At 39.1% G+C, this 21,495-nt stretch overlaps 2 protein-coding genes across 2 annotated transcripts in view; one reads left to right on the forward strand and one right to left on the reverse strand.

The window, feature by feature from the left end:
• kcnab1a (potassium voltage-gated channel subfamily A regulatory beta subunit 1a) overlaps positions 1-15,697 on the forward strand; it is a 245,506-nt gene extending 229,809 nt beyond the window's left edge. The window contains exons 12-14 of the mRNA XM_072572651.1: positions 2,356-2,476; positions 9,311-9,399; positions 12,998-15,697. Of these exons, the coding sequence (XP_072428752.1) occupies positions 2,356-2,476; positions 9,311-9,399; positions 12,998-13,087 (300 nt within the window). The 3' untranslated portion in view covers positions 13,088-15,697. The remainder of the gene's footprint in view (positions 1-2,355; positions 2,477-9,310; positions 9,400-12,997) is intronic.
• Positions 15,698-15,787: 90 nt separating this feature from the next.
• ssr3 (signal sequence receptor, gamma) lies at positions 15,788-21,268 on the reverse strand. Its single transcript, XM_072572652.1, has 5 exons — positions 21,074-21,268; positions 18,842-18,968; positions 18,656-18,754; positions 16,662-16,793; positions 15,788-16,079 (listed from the first exon to the last, which is right to left on the reverse strand). Exons 1-5 carry the CDS (start codon positions 21,204-21,206, stop codon positions 16,013-16,015), a joined length of 558 nt encoding a protein of 185 aa, XP_072428753.1. The 5' UTR covers positions 21,207-21,268; the 3' UTR covers positions 15,788-16,012.
• Positions 21,269-21,495: the final 227 nt, after the last annotated feature.

Here is a 21,495-nt window from a genome sequence, read left to right on the forward strand (position 1 = left end):
AATGCTAGCCAGGCAGTAAAGCCCACATCCCATAAAGAATTCAATATGGTGCAATGAAAGCAGTGTAATGTTGAGAGATTTGTACAAAATATATATAGATATTGTTTTTAGAATTTGGAATCAAAATAGTGTCATGTCGATGTTGGTTATTTTTTGTGAAGAATTTCTGGAAAAATAAGGTCAGGTAGTCCTTCGGAAATAGTGATTTAATTCAATATGTGTCAGAGAGCAGGAACACCTAATGTATTAATGAAAAGACATTTTGAATAACCAATCAAATTCCAGACACCAGGTTATATCTTAAACAAAGGACTTAGCAATTTATTAGCAATGTAGTAGCTTTAGCAGAGTAAAATTAAATAACATAGTAATCTAATTGATCTATGCATTAAACCCAAAAACTTTTGTTTTCAGCCCAATTCACACAAAAGACAAACAAACACAGCTAAGGAATAAACAAAAGAAAATAACAAAACTAGCCAGATTACTTAATTGGCTTTCATGATGCATTCTTCCACAGGCACCAACAATGATTTCTTGATTGACTTTCTGAAGAATGCCAATTTAGGGTCATCTCTACAGTTCATTCAATTAAAGGCAGTAGTACAATAAATTCGTGTTCTAATCTCCAAGCTTCCAGGTGCTGCTCATAGAAAGTTAGTCAGGGAGCTCTGAAATCTTCATGCTGTAGTAGCAACAGGCAGGTTCATTTTCCCACAGAAAACCCAGACTCTGACCACTTCCTGACTGAATAAACATCTCCTCCACAAGGTGCCAGTTACCATTCAAAATCTGCTTGAAGATCACGTTTTTCCAGACTTGCTTGAACCAATTCCTAGGTACTGACCTCAATAATAGCCAAGTTCTATTATGTGTTTAAACATAATACTCTTCCCTAGTGATTAAACACCTGCAGAACCCTTTAATCAGGAACTAATTCTGTGATTAACCTCTCAGCCTGGCCTCATGAATAGACAAAAGTTTGTTTGGCCTGCGTTCTGCTTAACATAAGCTGTTACTCACAATCCAAAAGTTATCTTTAGCTCACAGTTCCTAGTTCACAGCTACAAACTAAAATAGTTAAAAGAAAAAAAGAAAAATGATGAAAAATCAATGAGGGTTTTAACACCATCTTAGAGCCATGCACCATTTTTGTAGACAGTAATAATTAACCTCTTCAACTGTGTTATGTCACACCTCTGTAGTAGGTGGGACTGACCTCAGACCTTCTAGCCCAAAGATAAATCCCTGTAAACACTTTATGCATTAAAACTGCATGACTGCTGTTGATATTTTGCATTACACCTGTTTGTTAGCTTTGTGCTCTTTTTTTTCTCAACTATGTAACAGATTAGTTCCACATTGTGGTCAGTCATACTGAGCTCCTTTGCGGGTTCCTTTGTCCACTGTGTCTTTAATCATCATTCTGACTCGACCATGAGTTTACTGACAGCAGCAGTTCTATTCTTCAATTGTAACTCCCTTGATGGTTTTTATCATCTCTGCAGCTATTCTAGTAATGAAAGAGAATGTCCTTTTGATTTCATCAAGCACTTTGGGCTATCAGCTTCTGTCTCTTCAGCATGAAAGCTTCCAGCACATGATAAGTTGTTCTCTCAGAAACCTCTATTCCTTAAGATCACATTGCTGCTGTAATTCTGCAACCGACAACTCCTGCAACTAGCCAGGGGCACTTGTCCTAGTAAACAGGAATCTCACATAACTGACTGAACCCTACTCAGCAACAAACACAAATTTAGAAATGCTCCTGTTAATGGAATATTCACCATTACAGCTTCTATCGCCAACAGGAGTTTTATTCAAAACATGGGTATGAAGAAGTGCATCAGAATTTATGACAAAATGAATAATGTCATATTACCATTGAGCCAGTGAAGATTTGTTGCTGGGATGTGAAGAAATGGCATATTGCCTGGATAATATAATGATTATAAAGGGAATAGTTTGTGTTCAGGACAACAGAAAGAGATTAAAAACAGAATTTTGTAAACTTGTACCTAATATATTGTACAATATTGTATAAAATTGTTCCTATGTTCTGTAGGACATTGGCTTCAGAAATACTTGAGACCTCATGAATCATTAAAACTCTTAAAAGATCTACAGTTGACATTCAGGTGCACATATTGTTGAAATAATTTGGAAATAATATGTTAATTAAATCCTCTAAATAAGAATTTGTAGTTATTGCATTCTCAGGATATCTCTAAAAGTGCTTCAAGACTGACAGATTTCATTTGAAATGCAGTTATTCTTGCAATTAAATAAATGTTCAAATTATTGAAAAATCTTCAATTACATCATAGTGATGCTAAAATTGTGCTTTGTTTCCAGTGTTATCAATGGTTAAAGGACAAAATTATCAGTGAAGAAGGAAGAAGACAGCAGGCAAAGCTAAAGGATCTCACTCCAATTGTGGAGCGACTGAGCTGCACACTACCCCAATTAGCAATAGGTGAGAACAGTTCTACGACGTCCAGAAATAACATACTTAGTACTGTTCTGACTGAAGGTGACAAACTATAATCAGCAGTTTTGAGTGAAATCTGTAAGAGCCTGTTTGACCCCAAAACTAAGATACTACAGTTGACCGCTAAACCTCAGTTTGACTTATATTTAATTGATCAAAATAGCATACACTTTCCATTAGCCTTATACATATCAACTGTGACTGGTGTCTACAAAACTGCTGCATGTCAGTCCTTCCCACCTGATAATGCTTCCAGGTGAATCAGGTAAAAATGATGAAGGGCTTTTGCGCAAAATGTCGATTTTCCTGCTCCTCGGATGCTGCCCGAACTGCTGTGCTTTTCCAGCACCACTCTAACCTAGTTTCCAGCTGAATCAGCCTACTAAGGTTTCAGACTGGATTGCTCTATACTCATGCTCGTGCTAAAGCAGGATTAAGTAACTTCTGCAGACTGCAAGTAGAAGTTCATCAATTTCTACCCTGTGCAGCAGAAGCAACATGTAACAGATAGTGAGTCTAAGTGCAGCAGGACTTAGCAACAGGAGAGATGTGGCGCCAACAAATGATTTGGAAGATAGGGGGTACACAGATGAAAGTGAAAGAAATGGATAATAGGTGAATGGGACTAATGAATGTGAAAAGAGTGAAGTTTGGAATGGTGGTATGGGCCAGAAATAAGTAAGAAGTTTGGAATGGGGAAGGAAGAGAATGCCACCATTAAGTGAGTGCAAGTGAGGAAGAAAGTGTCAGGCTGATCTCTTAGTGTGAATGAGAGGAAAGAAACTCAGAGCTATCTTGTGGAGCAAAAAGAGACATCAACATATCTATTCTATAAAAGCATTGATGGTAAGAGGACAGTGCCTGTGTGTAGATAATAAGGGTTGCAGGACAGCATCTCCACGAAAGGATGGAGTATTCCTGTGAACATAACCCAGAAGGGGAGGTGACTTTGTGAGTTAAGTTGCGCAGTGCTTGATGTGGAAGAGTGCATGTTTACAAAACTTATGAGAAAATCCAAATGCCATTTTGCTACTTCCCTGTGTTTTTGGACAAAGAGTATATTATTTGCCAAGTACTGAAAATGATTTGGAATGTATCAAATGTAATATCAAAATCAAAAGTTTCTATCATGACTTTTCTTTTCAGTGGTAAAGTCTTGGTAAGCCAGAGGCAAGAGGTTACCAGGGAAAAAACAGAAGTATGGATTTGGGAAACAATCAGATAAGGAGAAAGTGGGGACTGCAGATGCTGGAGATCAGAGTCAAAGAGTGTAGCGCTGGAAAAGGTACAGCAGGACAGGCAGCATCCGAGGAGCAGGAGAATCCACGTTTCGGGTATTAGCCCTTCATCAGGAATGTGGGGGAGAAGGGTGTTGAGAAATAAATAGGGGGTAGGGTGGTGCTGGGGGAAAGGTAGCTGGGAAGGTGATAGGTAGATGCAGGTGGGGGTGATGGTGCACACGGTAGAGCAGATAGGTGGGAAAGAAGATGGACAGATGGGACAGTTCAAGAGGGCGGTGCCGAGTTGGAGGGTTGGATCTGAGATGAGGTGGGTGGGAAGATGAGGAAATTGGTGAAATCGACATTGATGCCATGTAGTCGAAGGGTCCCAAGGCAGACGATGAGGTGTTTTATGGAATAGAATCCCTATAGTGTGGAAACAGGCCATTCGGCTTAACAAGTTCACAGTGACACTCTGAAGAGTAACCCATCCAGACTCATTCCCCCCCAAATGCACCTAATCTACACATCCTTGAACACTATAGGCAGTGTAGCACAGCTAACTCACCTAACCTGCACATCTTTGGACTATGGGAGGAAACTGGAGCACCCGGAGTAAACCAACACAGACACGGGAAGAGTTTGCAAACTCCACACAGATAGTCACCCGAGGCTGGAATCGAACACAGGTCCATAGCACTGTGGACAGTAGTGATAATCACTGATCCACCATGCTGCCCCAGGCATTCTTCCTCCAGACATCAGGTGGCGAGGATTTGGTGGTGTGGTGGGCTAGGACTAATCAGATGAGTGGAGCGAGTCTGAGGAACTGAAAGGCTGATATATCCTGGCCCTTGTTTGTATATACATCATGGTCATATACAGTTTTGTGCCTTCAATCCTCGAAAATGTGGATCGTTTTCCATATCTTACAAACCCACTCTTGTCAAAAACAGGGAAGATTATCAAATTCATCCATGTACACAATGTAACAGATCACGTCACAAAAATAATCCTAATCTACTCAACCACTCTTCATAGCTAACACCATACATACCAGGCAAAATCCCAGTAAACCTCCTCTGCACCCTTTCCAAAGCATCCATATCCTTTTAATAATGTGGAAACCAGAACAGTATGCAGTATTCCAAATGAATACCAGAAACCAAGTCCTATACAACTGTACCATGACTTGCCAACACTTTACTCAATATCCTGTCTGATGAAGGAAAGCACGCCGTATGCCTTCTTGACCACTCCACTGACCTGCCTTGACATTTTAAGGGTACAATGGACCTGAACACCCAGATCTTTCTGTACATCAATTTTCTCCAGGACTTTTCCATTTACTCTTGAATTGGAATTTTCAAAATGCATTACCTTACATTTGCCCCGATTGAACCCCATCTGCCACTTCTCCGTCCAACTCTCCAATCTATCTATATTTTCCTGTATTCTCTGACAGTCTCCTTCACTATCTGCTACTCCACCAATCTTAGTGTCATCTACAAACTTGTTAATCAGACCACCTATACCTTCCTTCAGATCATTCATGTATATCACAAACAACAGAGACTCCCAGCACGGATCCTTGTGGAACACCACTGGTCACAGTTCTCCATTTTAAAATCCGTCAAACCAGAGTGGAAGCAACTTATGTTCTACCCAAAGGGGCACCTATGAAGGCTAATATTACAGCTCAATTCCACTTTGCTGTCCTATTCTAATACCATTGACTGCAGATTCCACAGGACTATGTCCCAGGAGCTATCATGGTCAGAATCTCAAGACAGAATCAAAGTATCCATTTGATTTTTAGTAAATGCCTCAGTTTTATCATTCACATGGGTATACTTCTTTCATGGGATGTGGGTGTTGCCGGCTGGGCCAGCATTTATTGCCCCTTCCTTGCTGCCCTTTAGAAGGATTAGGTAATAAACTTAGGTAATAAATACTGGCCCATCCAGTGACACCCTCATCCCATGAATGAATTAAAAACTAAAATAAATGCTGATGGAAATCATCAGGAAGCCTTCATATTACTCCATTAGTTCCTAACTGTCCTGACAAGGCTACGTATGAAACCAAACATAATTGGTTAATCCCCCCATTATGGGGGGAATTGGGTCAGCAAATTCAAAGCACCCAAATATGAATATCTTTGAACTCGAACTCTTACTACCAGAAATCAGACGTGTTTGCCTTATTTAGACCAAACTGCCAGGAACTGCACGTATGCTTAGAATTAGATAATGGGGAAACCAGCAGACTCGAATCCTTAGATTCCCGGGAAAAGTATACACCAACCCCTAGACTGCAGAGCCTCAGTGCATGCTCTCACATACACTGTCGAGGACCCATCCTAAGACTACCCCAGATCAGGTATGCCCATTCGGCCACTGTGAAGGATCAGTGTACACATACCCATAGATGGCCAGGTTAGTGCATGCCTCTCCCTAAACTATCAAGGATCAGTGTACACCCACCCACAGACCACTGGGAATCAAAATACACTCATCCATTGATTAGCATTCTGATCAAATACCAGAAGATGAGATGCATAGATAGAGTGGATAGTCAGAGGCATTTTCCCAGGGCGAAAATGGCTATCATGAGGGGACATAATTTTAAGGTGATTGGAGGAAGCTTTAGGGGAGATGTCAGAGGTGGTGGGTGCCCGGAATGCACTGCCAGCGGTGGTGGTAGAGTCAGAAAGGGACAATTAAGCGACTCTTGGATAGACACATGGATGATATTATAATGAAGGCTATGTAGGTTAGTTTGATCTTAGAGTAGAATAAAAGGTCGACACAACATTGAGGGCCAAGCTGTACTGTTCTATGTTCTATAAACATCCCATCCTGGACTCTGAAAGACAGTGTACATCCAACCCTAGACCAAGGAGCATCAACACACGCAGACTGAGACTGTCATGGATCAGTGTACATTCGCAGTAGCACAGTGGTTACCACTGCTGCCTCAGTGGAACTGGATTTGAGTCCAGCCTTGAAAGACTGTCTGTGGGGTTTGCACATTTTCCTTATGTCTATGTGGGTTTCCTACCAGGTGTTTTTGTTTCCTCCTACAGTTCAAACACCTGTAGGTTAGATGGATTGACAATGCAAAAAACAAAATGTTGAACCAGTGTCCAGAGATGTACATGTTTTGGGGTTGCCATGACAAAACCTCCATGCAGAGTTACAGGGATGGTGGGGACTGTTAGGATTATTCTATGATCAGTGCACATTCATTCCTAGATTGTTAGGATTTAGTGTATACAATTCTAGTCTATTAGGAATCAGTTTGTACACCTACCCCTAACTTCCTAGGATCTATGTCTACCCAGCCCTAGACTGCTGGGGATCAGTATGTATACACCACTAGATAGAGAAAGATTAGTGTATCCCTACCTATAGATGACCTGGAATCAATGTATTTCCACATCTAGATTGCTGGAATCGGTGCATACAGACCTCTAAATTTCCAGAGACATGTGTACACCCACCTCTAGCTTGTTAGGGATCAATGTATGCACAGCCTGACACTGTCAGGATCAGTGCACAGCTACCACATACCCTGAGGTATTATTAGTGTACATAGTTCAAGCCTGTCAGGGATCAATGCAGATCTATTTCTAGAACTTCAGCAATTGTATATATACCCTAGGGATAATTATTGTGGCACCAAATGTGAAAATAATCAAGACAATGCTAAGGATATCGAATTAACAAAACTACAAAAAACTGGATTTTATATTAGTCCTTTAGAGGAAAACAAAGGCTCATGGTCTCTGGCAGGTTTTCCAGAGTTATGTGAAATAGATAGTGATGTCTGCAGAATTCAGTTCAGATGCCACTTTTGTTAACTTGATACATTTGTAATTTTGAAAAAGGCAAGGGAATATGAAGGAATAATAAAATAGTTAATTCTTTAAAAGACCCAAGAAGTTCTAACAGAATACAATGCAAAATGGATTAAACAGTGGAGTACAGAATCAAATTAAGTTTGGGCTGTTATATTTTCATTTATGAAGAACAACATTAGTTTTACACTAAATGTCAATATGTTTGGTGCTGTGACAGAACAGAGGGATTGGTGTAGTAATTCCAAAGGCTGCTGAAAGGCCAGAACTGGAATATTAAATGTAAGAGATTTGGAACAGAGTATGGCAAATCATCCTTACATAATTTGGAGATGCCGGTGTTGGACTGGGTGTACAAAGTTAAAAATCACACAACACCAGGTTATAGTCCAACAGGTTTATTTGGAAGCACTAACTTTCAGAGCGCTGCTCCTTCAGGTTGTTGTGGAATATAAGATTGTAAGACACAGAATTTATAGCGAAACTTTACAGTGTGATGTAACTGAAATTATATATTGAAAAAGACCTGGATTGTTTATTAAGTCCCTCATCTTTTAGAATGAACATCTTGGTTTCAGTTCTTTCAGATGTAAATTGCAGAACATTTTTAAAGGTTACATTCTCAAGTTAACTTTTAACAATTGGTGTCATGTTGGCCCAGATAATGCATTGAAGGTGTGAGGTGCCCTGTGTGAGAAGGTCTGTGCCGCAATGGTCAGACTGATTCTCATCTAAAAAACAGACTTACAGAATCTTACATGGATTCATGCAGTTTTTGAGCAAAATAAAACATTATTCTGCAAGTACAAATTCAACCCACAAACTTATACCACATACCCTGAGGTATTGTTAGTGTACAAGTATAAGGAGTATGTGCATCCTTATATAATGCTATGAGCCTTTGAAATTCACAACCAGACCAGGGCAGGATAGTAACAATGTTATGCTCAAGGTTAGATTAAACAGTGAAAGAAGGAAAATTAGATAGAAATAATATGATTGCAGAGTAAGTAGATATGACTAGTACTATTTGCAGGATAATAACCAACATAAACTATTAGGTTAAATGGCCTGTTTCCAAATTTTAACGTATTTCAATGTATCACTAGATTGTCCAGCATCCAAGACTGTCCAACTGCTTTGGAGCAACAATTATAAACAGGAGAAAATGGTGGTCTTAACTGAGAATCTATTCAAAAGCCACTAGTATTACAGCAAAAAAGGAGCCATTTTACTTCGAACCTTTAAAGCTTAAGGATCTTTCTTATGACAAAGTGCTCCATCTAGTGCTACACAAAAAGCTAGCAGAAGGAAGAAGCCAACTTAAAGATCAGGTTCAGAGTAGGTAAGAATAGATTCCTTTGTCTAATCTCCTTTAGGGAAGGAAACCATACATCCTTATTTTGTCTAACCTATGTGACCCAGAGCAATGTGGTTAACTCTTAACTGGACTCTGATCTAACAAACCGATCAACTCAGAGGTCATGAAGAATGGGCAACAAATTCTACCTGGCGAGTGATATCAACATCCCATGAAAATGATAACTGAAATCCAATGGTATATCCAATAGTGATCCATTAGCACTATGAATACATCTTACATATAATATGAAAATATTAACTTAAGTTATAAGGTAGTTATTACTTGTGTCCTTACCATGTGATATACAATGACACTTTACTGAACATTTTGGTTAATGCAGTTTTTAACCCTCAGCAATCTTCTATCTCATTTAGCTTGGTGTTTGCGCAATGAAGGTGTTAGTTCAGTTCTCCTGGGGGCCTCCAATACAGAACAACTTACAGAAAACCTAGGTGCCATACAGGTAAGTTATTATGGAGGATTCTGATCAATCTAATTCTTGGATATAAACCTGCACCAAAAAAACCAAAACAGACAAGAAAAATTCAACAATAAATTGGGCTGCTATGATAAACTTTGCAACTAGAAATTCAGAAAACAGATAACACAACTGTCAAATAAATTATACTCATTAAAATCTTTACATTTTACAATTGTTATACTGAACATTTATTTGGAACTGATGTTCCAAATAACATCAATAAATCAACATCAATTTTGATGTGTTGATTCAAATAAATGTTATAATTTATTCCTTATTATTCTTATTTAAGATTGTTAAAGATGGAGTGCAATGACCCAACACCATATTTGACTGTCTCCAGTTCTTTAAATTAGCAATCCACAGCAGCATGGTGGCTCAGTGGTTAGCACAGCTGCCTCACAGTACCAGGGACACAAGTTCGATTCTAGCCGCGGGTGACGGTGTGGAGCTTGCACATTCTCCCTGTGTCTGCATGGGTTTCCTCTGGGTGCTCCCATTTCCTCCAACAATCTGAAAATGTGCAGGTTAGGTGAATTGCCCATAGTGTAGGTTATTAGTCAGGGGAAATGGATCTGGGTGGGATACTCTTCAGAGGGTCAGTGTGGACTTGTTGGGCTGAAGGGCCTGATTCTTCTAGTTCAATCTGTGGGCAGTACAATATGGAAGGTGGTCACTTTCAGTGATAGATAAAGAGATTCTTATCTGCAGTAAGGAACGAGGAATATTGATCTGTATTGAAACGATGGACATAAGCCTTTGCTGTAATTGTCTCTTGTACTTTGAGCCCTAAAGGCTCCCCACATATAATTTTCTTGCTACATTAAGCATAAATGATTTTCCTATGATCATAAAATATTGCTTCTTTCATTCCTCATGTTTGCAAGTTGCTCAGAGTCACACAAGCCTTACAACACAGAAGGCTATTCAACTCATTGTGCCTACACCAGCTCTTCAAATAAGTATCATTACTTACTGACAATTTCCTGCCTTTTCCATACACTCTTGCACATTATTATTGTCCAAAGAATCATCCAATATCTATTTGAATCATCGAATCACCACAGTGTGGAGACAGGCAATTCAGCCCAACAAGTCCACACCAACCTTCGAAAGAGCATCCCACCCAGATTCCTTAACCTATCCTAGCATTTGCCATGGCTCACACACCTAACCTACACATCTCTTCACACAATAGACAATTTAGCATGGCCAATCCACCTAACCTGCACATCTTTGAACTGTGGGAGGAAACCGGAGCACCCAAAGGAAACTCATGCAGACATGGGAGAACATGTAAACTTTACCCGAGGCTGGAATCAAACATGAATCCCTGACGCTGTGAGGCAGCAGCGTGAACCACTGAGCCACCCCAATGATATTGTTGAATGTACCTGCACTGTAGTTTCAGGTAAAGCATTCCACACTCTAACTACTTAGTGCGTGACAAAGTTTTATTCACGTATCACATTTACTCCAATTGCAGATCACTTTAAAATTTGCGCCCTGTGATGTAGTGATAGCATCCCTCCTCCTGGACTGGGATACCCGGGTTCAAGTCCCACCTGATCCGTAGGTGTGTAGGCTGATTAGAAAAATAGGTTAATTTTTTTAAAATTAAAAAGCAGATCTGGGAAGGGTGGTCTTCTGTGGTGCAGAGGTAGCGTTCCTTCTTCTGGACAGGGAGGCCCAAGTTAAAGTCCCACCTACTACAGACGTGTGTAATAACATTTCTGAACAGGCTGATTAGAAACGTAGGTTAAATTAAAAGAAAATCTGTGCCCCCTAGTTTGTGATGCCTTTATGGGGGCAGCACGGTGACTGTGGTTACCAATGCTGCCACACAGTGCCAGGGACCCAGGCTCAATTCCAGCCTCAGGTGTTTGTGTGAAATTTGCAAGTTCTTCCTGTGTCTGCATGGGTTTCCACCAGGTATTCCGGTTTCGTTCCACAGTCCAAAGAGGTGCAAGTTAGGTAGATTGGCCACGCTAAATTACCTGTAGTGTTCAGGGATGTGTAGGTTAGGTGTATTAGCCATGAAAAATGCAGGGTTACAGGGTGGGATGCTCTTCCAAGAGTTGGTGTGGACCTATTGGGCTGAATGACCTGTTTCCATACTGTGGGGTTTCTATGGGCCAGAACAGTTTCTTGCAATCTGCACCTTCAAGCTTACTCATGGCTTTGGAAACCTCTATTAGGTGTCCTCTCAGCCACCTGTCTCTGAGAATAGTGACAACTTCTTCAATCTACTCTCTGAACTGAAATTTCTAATCCCTGGAATCATTCTTGTAAATTTGTTTCTATATTCTGTTGAATGTGCTCACATCTTTCCTAAAATGTGGTACCCACAACCACATTTAAAACATTGTTCAATTCCAAAATTGGCCATTGCAACTGACTGATTCAATGCTAATGAAGCTTAATTCCTAACTTGTAGTAACCTAATCATTATATTGGAATAAGGAAACCCTATTCACTACCTGCACATGACAACCAAATCAAAATTCCACTTTATATATGGTAGCATATGTTTTAAATGATTTTGTTCATTTTTCTACCAATAACTTAATTTTAGGGACAGATTGCACTAGTAATGCAGTGTTAGTGACCCTACCTGTAGGCCAGAAGATTTGGGTTCAAGTCCCACTTCCCCAAGATATGTCATAGTATGTCTGAACAGGCTGATAAAAAAAAATCTACATGACAATGCAACCATAACTTTATCATTTGTTACCATTACAAGACAGAGGTGCCAACAATTCTAATTGAATTTGAGGGACTGTTGGGTAAACAATGCAAAATTAACTGCTTCAGTCTAGTCCACTTAAAATTAGATCCTGTTTATAATATTTCCCAATTATGAATGTTAAATGAAACACCTTTACGGAATTGAAAACGTGTGGAGAATCGTAGCTTGACCCATTTTGGGTCATTTACCTATGAACTGTTTGTTTAGTACTGATCAACCTTATCAGTAATACCAACTTACTTATTTTATCTATCGCAGCATGCTTTCCCTTTTCCCAGGCATGTACCTTAACCCTGATGTTACCCTTAGCTTGTTGCCACAATATTTACTTCCAGATCAGAAGGTTATGGATTCAGTCATGCACTTAGGGTCTTGAATGCAAAATCAAGACCAATACTCTAGTGTACCCTGAGGGAGAGCTACACTGTTTGAGATATCGCCTTCCAGGTGAGACGTTGAAACAAGGATTCATCTGTCCTCAGATGGATGTAAAAAATATAATTTATTTTTCAAATTAACTTGGAGAGATTTTAACTCCAGTGCCCTTGCCAATATTTATTCTTCAAGAAATAAATGACTAAAAATAATTCTGTTCAGTATTCATCGCTGTGGGCCCATAACATGTTCACATCCCCCCAAGCTCCCACTTCATGACTGTGACTGATTTTTAAAAGATGTTTCTCATCAGAATCTGAGGTTATTAAAGAAGGAGGTAATTTCTGATGTTATATAGGTAGAATTTGAAAGTCTTGTCTTGTCTCAACTGTATTGGATAAAATACTTTTCAAGATATTTTTCGTACTACTTATGAAATGTTTGGAAACTTTTCAGGTTCTCTCAAAATTGACATCCCAGATTGTGAATGAGATTGACAGCATACTTGGCAACAAACCATTAGGCAAGAAGGACTACCGATCCTAATTTAAAGATGCATGATGATGACTGAGATTGCATGATGAAAGTGGTACTCTTTACTTGCTGGACCACTGTCTGGCTGTGAATCTAAAGCTGTTTACTGTTGAATTCCCACAGGTGCATGCTTATGCAATGAGAGGTGTACCCTTAAACAGAAGCACATTCTAAAATCACCTCGATTAAGGTGGTTCCTGGAGTTTTTTTACTCACCCAACATGTACATTGACTTATTTGCTTTTAACGTAAAAATGAAACAAGCAAGTTCACAGCTTGTGTACTTCTGGAATCTGAATTCCAGTACCAAGTTTAAAGAATCATTCCTCCCAATTGAACCTCATCCAATTAATTACAGATCACAGACATGAACATATAATGGCTTGCATTATGCTGGAAATGGCTGATTATTTTAGGACTAGAGTCTGAATGTGTTTACATCAGTAAATTGGAATCCAAAGATGCATTTAGGATGCTTTATTTCAGGTTACAAAATATATTGAAAACAATTGCTCGTTTTAACCCGTTCCAGACTAATCAAGTACATTTATATAAAAGTCACTAAATACACATTAAACCATATTGCTTGCTTTGGTACACACAATTGCTGTTTGTATTTTTCAGAAAGCAGCAGTTGCTTTATGAATAGTACATAAATCTAAACTTCTGCTGTTACATAAATGGCAAATTTTAATGATTTCATTAGTTGGGAATTGAGAGAGCGCATTAGGAATAAGGGGAATGTGGTCAGATTGCCTGAATCTGACAATTTGTGTTCCCCAAGGCTAGATATCAGCATCTCAATTATTCACCATATACATCAAACTTAGAGCAGTAAAACCAGTTTGCAGAGGACACTAATTTAAAAAATACAGTGAATTGAATCAAACAAAGATGAAAGTTTAAAGTTCCATTGACAGATTAAGTGAGGAGAAACAATGATACAACCAGTGAACCATGGGAAGTGAAAGATGATGCATTTTGGATTCAAGACAGTTAAAATAAAATGTTTTCCTAATAGCTAGCTACCAGGTATTCTGAAGAAGTGAAGGTGCAGGCACATAAATCATTAAACATTAATACACAAGTGCACCTAGTGGTCAAAAAGGCTAATGGAACGTTGGCCTTTCTAACATGGGAGGTGTAATACAAAGTGGAGGTAGCAATGTACCAAACCTCTGTGTATGGCAAACAATTTTTGGCACTGTACCTCAAAGGACATTGACCTTGAGCAGGGTGTGGTGCATATTTACCAAAATGACACCAAGTCTTAAAAAGGTTTAAATTGTGAAGATAGGTTATATAAACTGATTGCAGTCATTTAATTAAAGGTTTCAGATGACTTAATTATGGTGTTAAAATGATAAAAGGATTTGACATGTGGACACAGACAAGCTGTTTCCTTTGGCAGAATCCAGAACAAGGGGGCCAAACTGAAAATTAAAACTAAGTCATTAAGGAGAAAAATCTAGAAGAAACTTTTCATCAAAAATGGCAGTGGAAATGTGGAATTCTTTTCCCAGAAAAGGTATGGATACTTAGTCAATTGAAACTCTCATTACTTAGGTAGATACACTTTATTGGGAATGAATCAATGGTGAGTTCATTACCTGAAGGAGAGTTCAACCATGATTTGATTGAATGGTTAAACAGGCACAAGAGTCTGAATGAAATACAAGAATTTCACCATTCTTATGCTCTTATGTATTGTGAAATCAGTTTAGAAGGTTTTAAAATTATTTGAGAAACTATTTAGTAGAATGTATGTCATAGTTTCTTTTGCAGAAAACATGTTTACTAAACAACTACAGGGCAGAATCGGTAACTATGAGAAGTAAATCAGAAAGTCGCTTTAATTGTAGAAAGATGATCAGGCAACACTGTTCTGTACTTCATTATCACATACTTAATTGAGTATTATGCACTTTGACCAGTTACCAGATTTAAAGTGTAAGTCATATATCATATGCTTGATGGTTTGAAAAATTACATTGCTGTATTTGATTTAATTATAAAAAATAAAATTTAGTGAAAGCATAACAGAGATTTAGTTTGTTGTATCTTGCGCACTCAAGTTATTTATTACATCACTGCTGAAAGTTTAATGAAAATTGAGAACTAATCATCAGACATAATTATGCAGTAATTTGACTTGTTAGGTAACCAATGTATTCATAGTTTAGGTTCTAACTTAGTAGGTTTTAAAATACCTCTGTAGTACAGGGTGACTCCTCTCCCTCTCCCCCCCCCCCCACCCCACCAGGTTTACTCCAATCCACGGTTTCAGGCTTTCGCGGTAGATCCTGGAAAATAACCCCCACGGGTACAGGAAGGGACTACTATGCCACATCTCAGGAAGAAATGCAAGGTGACTTCCCTCTCTACAGCTCCAATTCTTCAACTTCTTAAAACCTACATTTTAATCAACCTTATGACCATCTATGATATCACTTAGTATGGGAGGCTGATACTTTGTCACTTATAGAGCAGAAATAATTACCGAGATTTTCATAAGTTATATGAGTTTACATGCTGCAAACACCATATATACTAAAGGCCAACTCAGTGCCTTACTTTACACAAATTTTAACTTGTCATTTACAATGTCTACAGAAAAGTAGATATACTATAGGGGGTGGATGTGTGTGTCCATACAAGTTAAAGCAAAATTGCAGACTTCTAGAAATGGGCTGGCAAATAAAAAAAAAACAGTTGCAAAATGCATTCATTTTATTACATTACATCCATGACTGACAATATGGAATACAGGTGTATTGTAAAAAGAAATGCAGTTCACAGAACTGTAGTTGTCTCAGTCAAGTGACCAATTCTGTAGTTTCAGGTCTCAAGTTTACAGATTTTAAAATCGAAGTAACCTCATTAAGTACACAGACGATTCAATTCTTGACAACAGCTCATTAAGAAAACCTGAGAAAATTACTTTGAACCTGTAGAAAGAAGAGCAATCAATCCTGATGAAGCACAAATCGACAGGATGTAGTTTCTGAGAGTTCAATTAAGGAACACAAGTTTTATACAGAAACGTAACATAATTAAAAGACTGATATTTTCAGGTAAATGATGAATCAACACAAGAAAATAAATTTTGGGACCTGTATAGTTGTGTTTCCATTTTCTGGAGGATATATTGTATTTTAAAATTTGTAATAATGAATACAGTGTTGTTCAAACAGATCTAAAAGACCGATTGTGTGCATACTCAACAATATTATTTAATGTCAACAATGCAACGAATACAACACAATCTAACGTTTCAAATTTACGAATGAGGAGAGAATCTTCAGTGGCCGTAATGAAATCAGCAATATGGATTGCTGTCTAATAATGAAAATAAATGTGCACACTGTAGACTGATAAATTAATGGTCTTCCATACACTCACTGGGTTCTCAACAGGAAAGGCAAAATTGATCTTTTAATCACTTCTTCCAATAGTTTAACTCCAATCAGTAACAGGAATGCAATAAATTCTTAAAAGTGACACCAGTTTAAAACCATTAACTAATTTCTTCTCAAATGTAGATACCTGCATGGTGGTGTTATTATATCAGCACTAAAAAGGATACACTGTAGGATTGAAATTCTTCAATATAAAGAACGAAGCAATGATCACCATAACCAGAAACAGAGTGTTGTTGTAAAAGATTGAAAAGGTTGTAGCTTCATAATCAGCCACTTCATTCTTTTTCCATAGGATCCTATTATGGAGAAAAGCAAGCTTTTAGTTTCATATCTAGAAGCAAATACCACGGTTTGTGGAAATACCATACAAAGAATAAACTTTGGTTTAATAACAGAATAAATAGGTGTTCTAGCACTGGCAATAATCTGTCTGAATGGATAGGCTTGAGGTACATAAATATTGAGCCACAAACCTCTGTCAGAGAAGCAAACTACACACAATGTGCAGCTCAGTTGGATTGCGGAAAAGGTCTTCGGTGAACTCTTAAAGGAGAAATCCTGAACCAGATATTTACAGACTACCTTGGATGTAGATTTGCTCGCTGAGCTGGCAGGTTCGTTTTCAGACGTTTCATCACCATACTAGGTAGCATCTTCAGTGAGCCTCTGAATGAAGCACTAGTGGTGTAGCCCACTTTCTATTTTTATGTTTGAGTTTCCTTGGGTTCATTCAGAGGCTCACTAGTATGGTGATGTTACCTAGTATGGTGATGAAATGCCCAAAAACAAACCTTTCACTCAACGAGCAAACCGACATCCAGAACCTGAGGTACAAATCTTTTCAAAAGTTGTTAAAGACTACCTCAAGTCAGAAGCAGGCTAGCTTTTCATGAATATAGTCAATGCTGAAAAGTAAAGCTCCCTGTACCATCAACCAGCAACTGCACTAACATAAATTATTTGAAGCTTTCATACTAGTCATCTTATAATTTCCCTGCTTCTATAGGTGTGTGAAGAGAAAACAATTACTAAAGACAAATATAGGGCCTTCAGTCAAAAACAGAGGACGCTATACAGGCAACCTTGATTATCTGAACGACACGGTGGGGGGGGGGGGGGCGGGGGGAAGAGGAGGAGGAGGAGGAGGAGGAGGAGGAGGTGGAGGAGGAGTATTTTGTTCGGACAAATCGAATGTTCAGATAACACAGTTCACCTAAGCATCAGGACCTTGAGTTCTTGTTTGGATAATAGAGGTTGTACTATAATGGGAACCAGAGTTGGTAGCCAATTAAAAATATTATTTCATTCAGTCTTCAAAAAGATGGACACCAAATAACAATCCAAAAATTTGAGGATGCAGAGTCTAGAGAAAGCAAGAAATGAAGGAAGTCAGTACTAGTAGGGAAATGTTTTTTGGACAAATTGATGGGATTAAACAACTCCCATCAGCAAAAACTCCCCACAGCCTGATAATCTGTCTCCCAGAATACTTAAGGAAGTGGTCCTGGAAATAGTGGACCTATTGGTGGTTATCTTCCAAGATTCTACAGACTCGAACATTTCTTATGATTATAGGCAGCTAATAAAACCCTACTATTTGAAAAATAAATGGTATAGAGAAATAAGGGGATTTGTAGACCAATTAGCCTGACATTAGTAGTGAGGAAATGCTAGTGTCCGTTATAAATGAATTAATTGCAGTGCATTTGGCAAAAAAGATAGGATCAGGCAGAGTCAACTTGGATTTATGAAAGGGAAATCATGCTTGATACACTACTGGAATTCTAGGAGGATGGGACTAGAGGAGTTGTTAAGAGGAAGCCAAGGGATGTGGTTTGCTTGGATTTTCAATAGCCTGTCGTTAAGGTCCCACATGAGATTATCATGCAAAATTGAAGTGCCTGAGATTGGGGCTAGAGTACAGACTTGGATAAGGAATTGGTGGCTGACAGGAAACAGAGTCGGAATTAACAGCATTGTTATCTGCTTGTGCTCTCTTAATTGCAATGGTGCTTGCTTAAAAGAATCTTTGTGCTGCAACACCCAACCTCACGTTACATACATTACAAACTTACAACAAAATACTGACTTTTGCATGTTTGACATTCAGCTTTGAGGCAGTATCTCCAATACAACTTTCAAGATTTTAAGAGCACACCTTTCATCTTTTTCTTTGCGAGACATCTTCCTGTTGTCAGCTTCAGATAGTTTCCGAGTGACCTCTTTGGAAACTGCATCTTCTCTCTTCTGTGCAACCCTGGACATATGAATCTCTGTTAACAGTGTGACGTGCTGATATCATTTAATAAACTGTACAGATAATTTTACTCTAGAAATTACATACTTGTGTTTCAGGACAAACTTGACATTTTTGTAAGCAAATGCCACAAGATAGGTACTGACAAGGGTCATAACACAATACAGAACTGCAGATTGGACAAGGTCCATGTGCCAGATCCTCCAGTAGAGCCCTGGAAGACAAAATTTAGTGGTCATTGCTTATCTATTCAAATAAACAGTCCTGAAAGAGTGAAAGTTGCAAATATTCCTCAGCGTGAAGTAATATTCATAGTTCCATTTTTCTTTTTGAGTTAATCACATATCACCAAGAATGAAAAAAAGTCCAAAGAAGAATATGAAAGCATAAGTTTTAACTTTAAAGTTCTCTGATCCAAGGATGCAAAACTTGTAGATAGATGCTTAATAATACGTAAATCTGGTAACTATAATTCTAAAACAAAGACTATTGAACTTTTGCATCCATCTCCTCAGTTGGGGGAGTTGAAGAAAGGGAAATAGCACAATTTTATTTGCACAGCAACAAGATGTAGATAACCTTATTGAAAAGATTTCTGATGAAATTCACATAGCATAGAATGCATCCCTGGCCCACTGAAATTTTTGTTGTCATCCACCTCAACCATACTGCAGCCATACTCTCACCATTGTTACTTGTTCCAATATTGCCAATGCATCCTGACAAAGATCTCTCCCAACTATATCCTCGTGTACTTAGAATCCTTATAGTGTGGAAGCAGGCCATTCGGTCCATCATGTCCACACCGATCCTCTGAAGAGCATCCCATGTAAGCCCATCGCCTCTATCCTATCCCTATAACCCTGCATTTCCCACAGCTCTTCCACCAAGCCTAAACATCTTCAAACTTAGCCACCTCCTATTTATCTATATTTGGCTAGATGACCATATTGATGTTGGTATTGCACTTCCAAGCAACAACCAAATACCAAGTAACAGATACCATTGCTGGACATGTGATTCCTGTACTCATCTGTACACTTGTGCAAGTTTACTTGCCTCTCCGTGACAGTATCAGGAGCAATGATCACCACACAGTCTTTGTGGAGATGAAGTTCTGCCTTTACTTTAAGGGTGCCCTCCATCGTGTTTTGCAGCACAATGACTGTGCTAAATGGAATAGATTTTGAATGGTTCTAGCAACTCAAACTTGGGCATCCGTGAGATGCTGTGGCCCATCAGCATCTGCAGCACCATAACCAACCATAATCTTTAGCCCCCAGTATATCCTCCCCTCTATCAGCATCATCAAGATAGGGGACAATTCCTAGTTCAATCAAGAATGGAGCAGGGAATGCAACGAGTGTACCCAAAACTGAGGTGTGAGCCTAGTGAAACTGTGACATAGGATCAACTGAATGCTATGCAATGGAAGCAGCATGTCATTGACAAGAGCTAAATCGTCCCACAACCAACAAATCAGATCCAAACTCTGCAGTTCTGAATGGTGGTGGACAATTAAACAATGCAATACAGGAAGCAGCTCCAAAATATCTCCACCCTCTGCATCATGCAAAAAACAACACTCAAGCATTTTAAGCATCTTCAGCCAAAATGATAATCTCAACCTTGTTCCAAGGTTTCCAGCATCATAACTAATTTGGTTCACTGTACATAATTTTAAGAAACAGCTGAAGGCAGGCACTAGATACTGCAAAAGCTATGAGCCTGACAACATTCCAGCAATAGTAATGAAGCTTTGTTATCCAAAGCCAACATGCTCCTAACCAAGCTGTCCCAGTGCAGGTATATCACAGTATCTACCTGGCAATTTGTAAGATTATCCAGGTATGTCCTGTACCCAAGAAGTAGTTTTCATTTTTTCTCAGCCTCTCCTCGTCAGCAGCATATTCGGTAAACTCCACAACTTAGATTGCATCTTTATCCTCTCATAAATATATTTTAAACGACTTCAAACTTCTTACTATCCTCAATTTGACAAGCTTCTCCAGCTCTACGTGACATTTTGCTCTATCCTACACGAATTAATTTTATGGATAGTGATGATTTCCTCTTCCAGTTTCAATTAAAAAATCGCAGCTTTTAGCCACATTTTCCCCCAAAATACAAAACCAACTTTCAGGGCACCGAACCGACCCCCTGCTATGAAAGAGTTTGATCGTCGTGCCGTTTTAAAGACATAAAAATCCCGTGAATTCTTACGCATCAGGTAAAATGTGAGGAATTAAACCTTATCCTGATCATTGCCTACTGCACTTCCACTGGCAGCAGCGACTCCGCCATCCCACACACACTTACAGATAGGAATGGCCGACACAATGAATGCGTTTCCATAAAACAATGCAGAGGATTTGGCCGAGACATTTCGACTGAAGTCCTGCAGCAAAAGATCTTCCTCCGACTGCTGCTTGCTGCTGCCTTTAGGAGCCATCAGTCCACGTCCTCAACCCGAATCCTCCGGAAGAATCGTCAGCATTCAAAACCGGCCCACAATACCCCGCGTTCACAAACCACCCAGCAGCCCACAATGCTCTGTAGTATAGTCCTCCCAGTATCCCACAATACCCAGCGGTCACAAACCTCCCAGCAGCCCACAATGCTCTGCAGCATTGTCCCAGTGTCCCACAATACCCCGCGGTCATAGTCCTCCTAGTAGTCCACAATGCACCGTGGTCAGGCCTCCTGGCGGCCTAGAATGCTCATTGTTTGTTCAAAGGGAT

The sequence above is a fragment of the Chiloscyllium punctatum genome, chromosome 6 (genome assembly GCF_047496795.1).
Source record: "Chiloscyllium punctatum isolate Juve2018m chromosome 6, sChiPun1.3, whole genome shotgun sequence".
Classification (NCBI taxonomy): Eukaryota; Metazoa; Chordata; class Chondrichthyes; order Orectolobiformes; family Hemiscylliidae; genus Chiloscyllium; species Chiloscyllium punctatum.

Excerpts from the sequence above, each read along its gene's own strand:
- ssr3 (XM_072572652.1), bottom strand. The coding sequence starts at position 21,206 with ATGGCTCCTAAAGGCAGCAGCAAGCAGCAGTCGGAGGAAGATCTTTTG. Across the intron at positions 18,969-21,073 it reads TGTGTCGGCCATTCCTATCT|GGCTCTACTGGAGGATCTGG; the intron begins GTAAGTGTGTGT and ends TTTGTCTTCCAG. Across the intron at positions 16,794-18,655 it reads CGCAAAGAAAAAGATGAAAG|GATCCTATGGAAAAAGAATG; the intron begins GTGTGCTCTTAA and ends TCTCCATAATAG.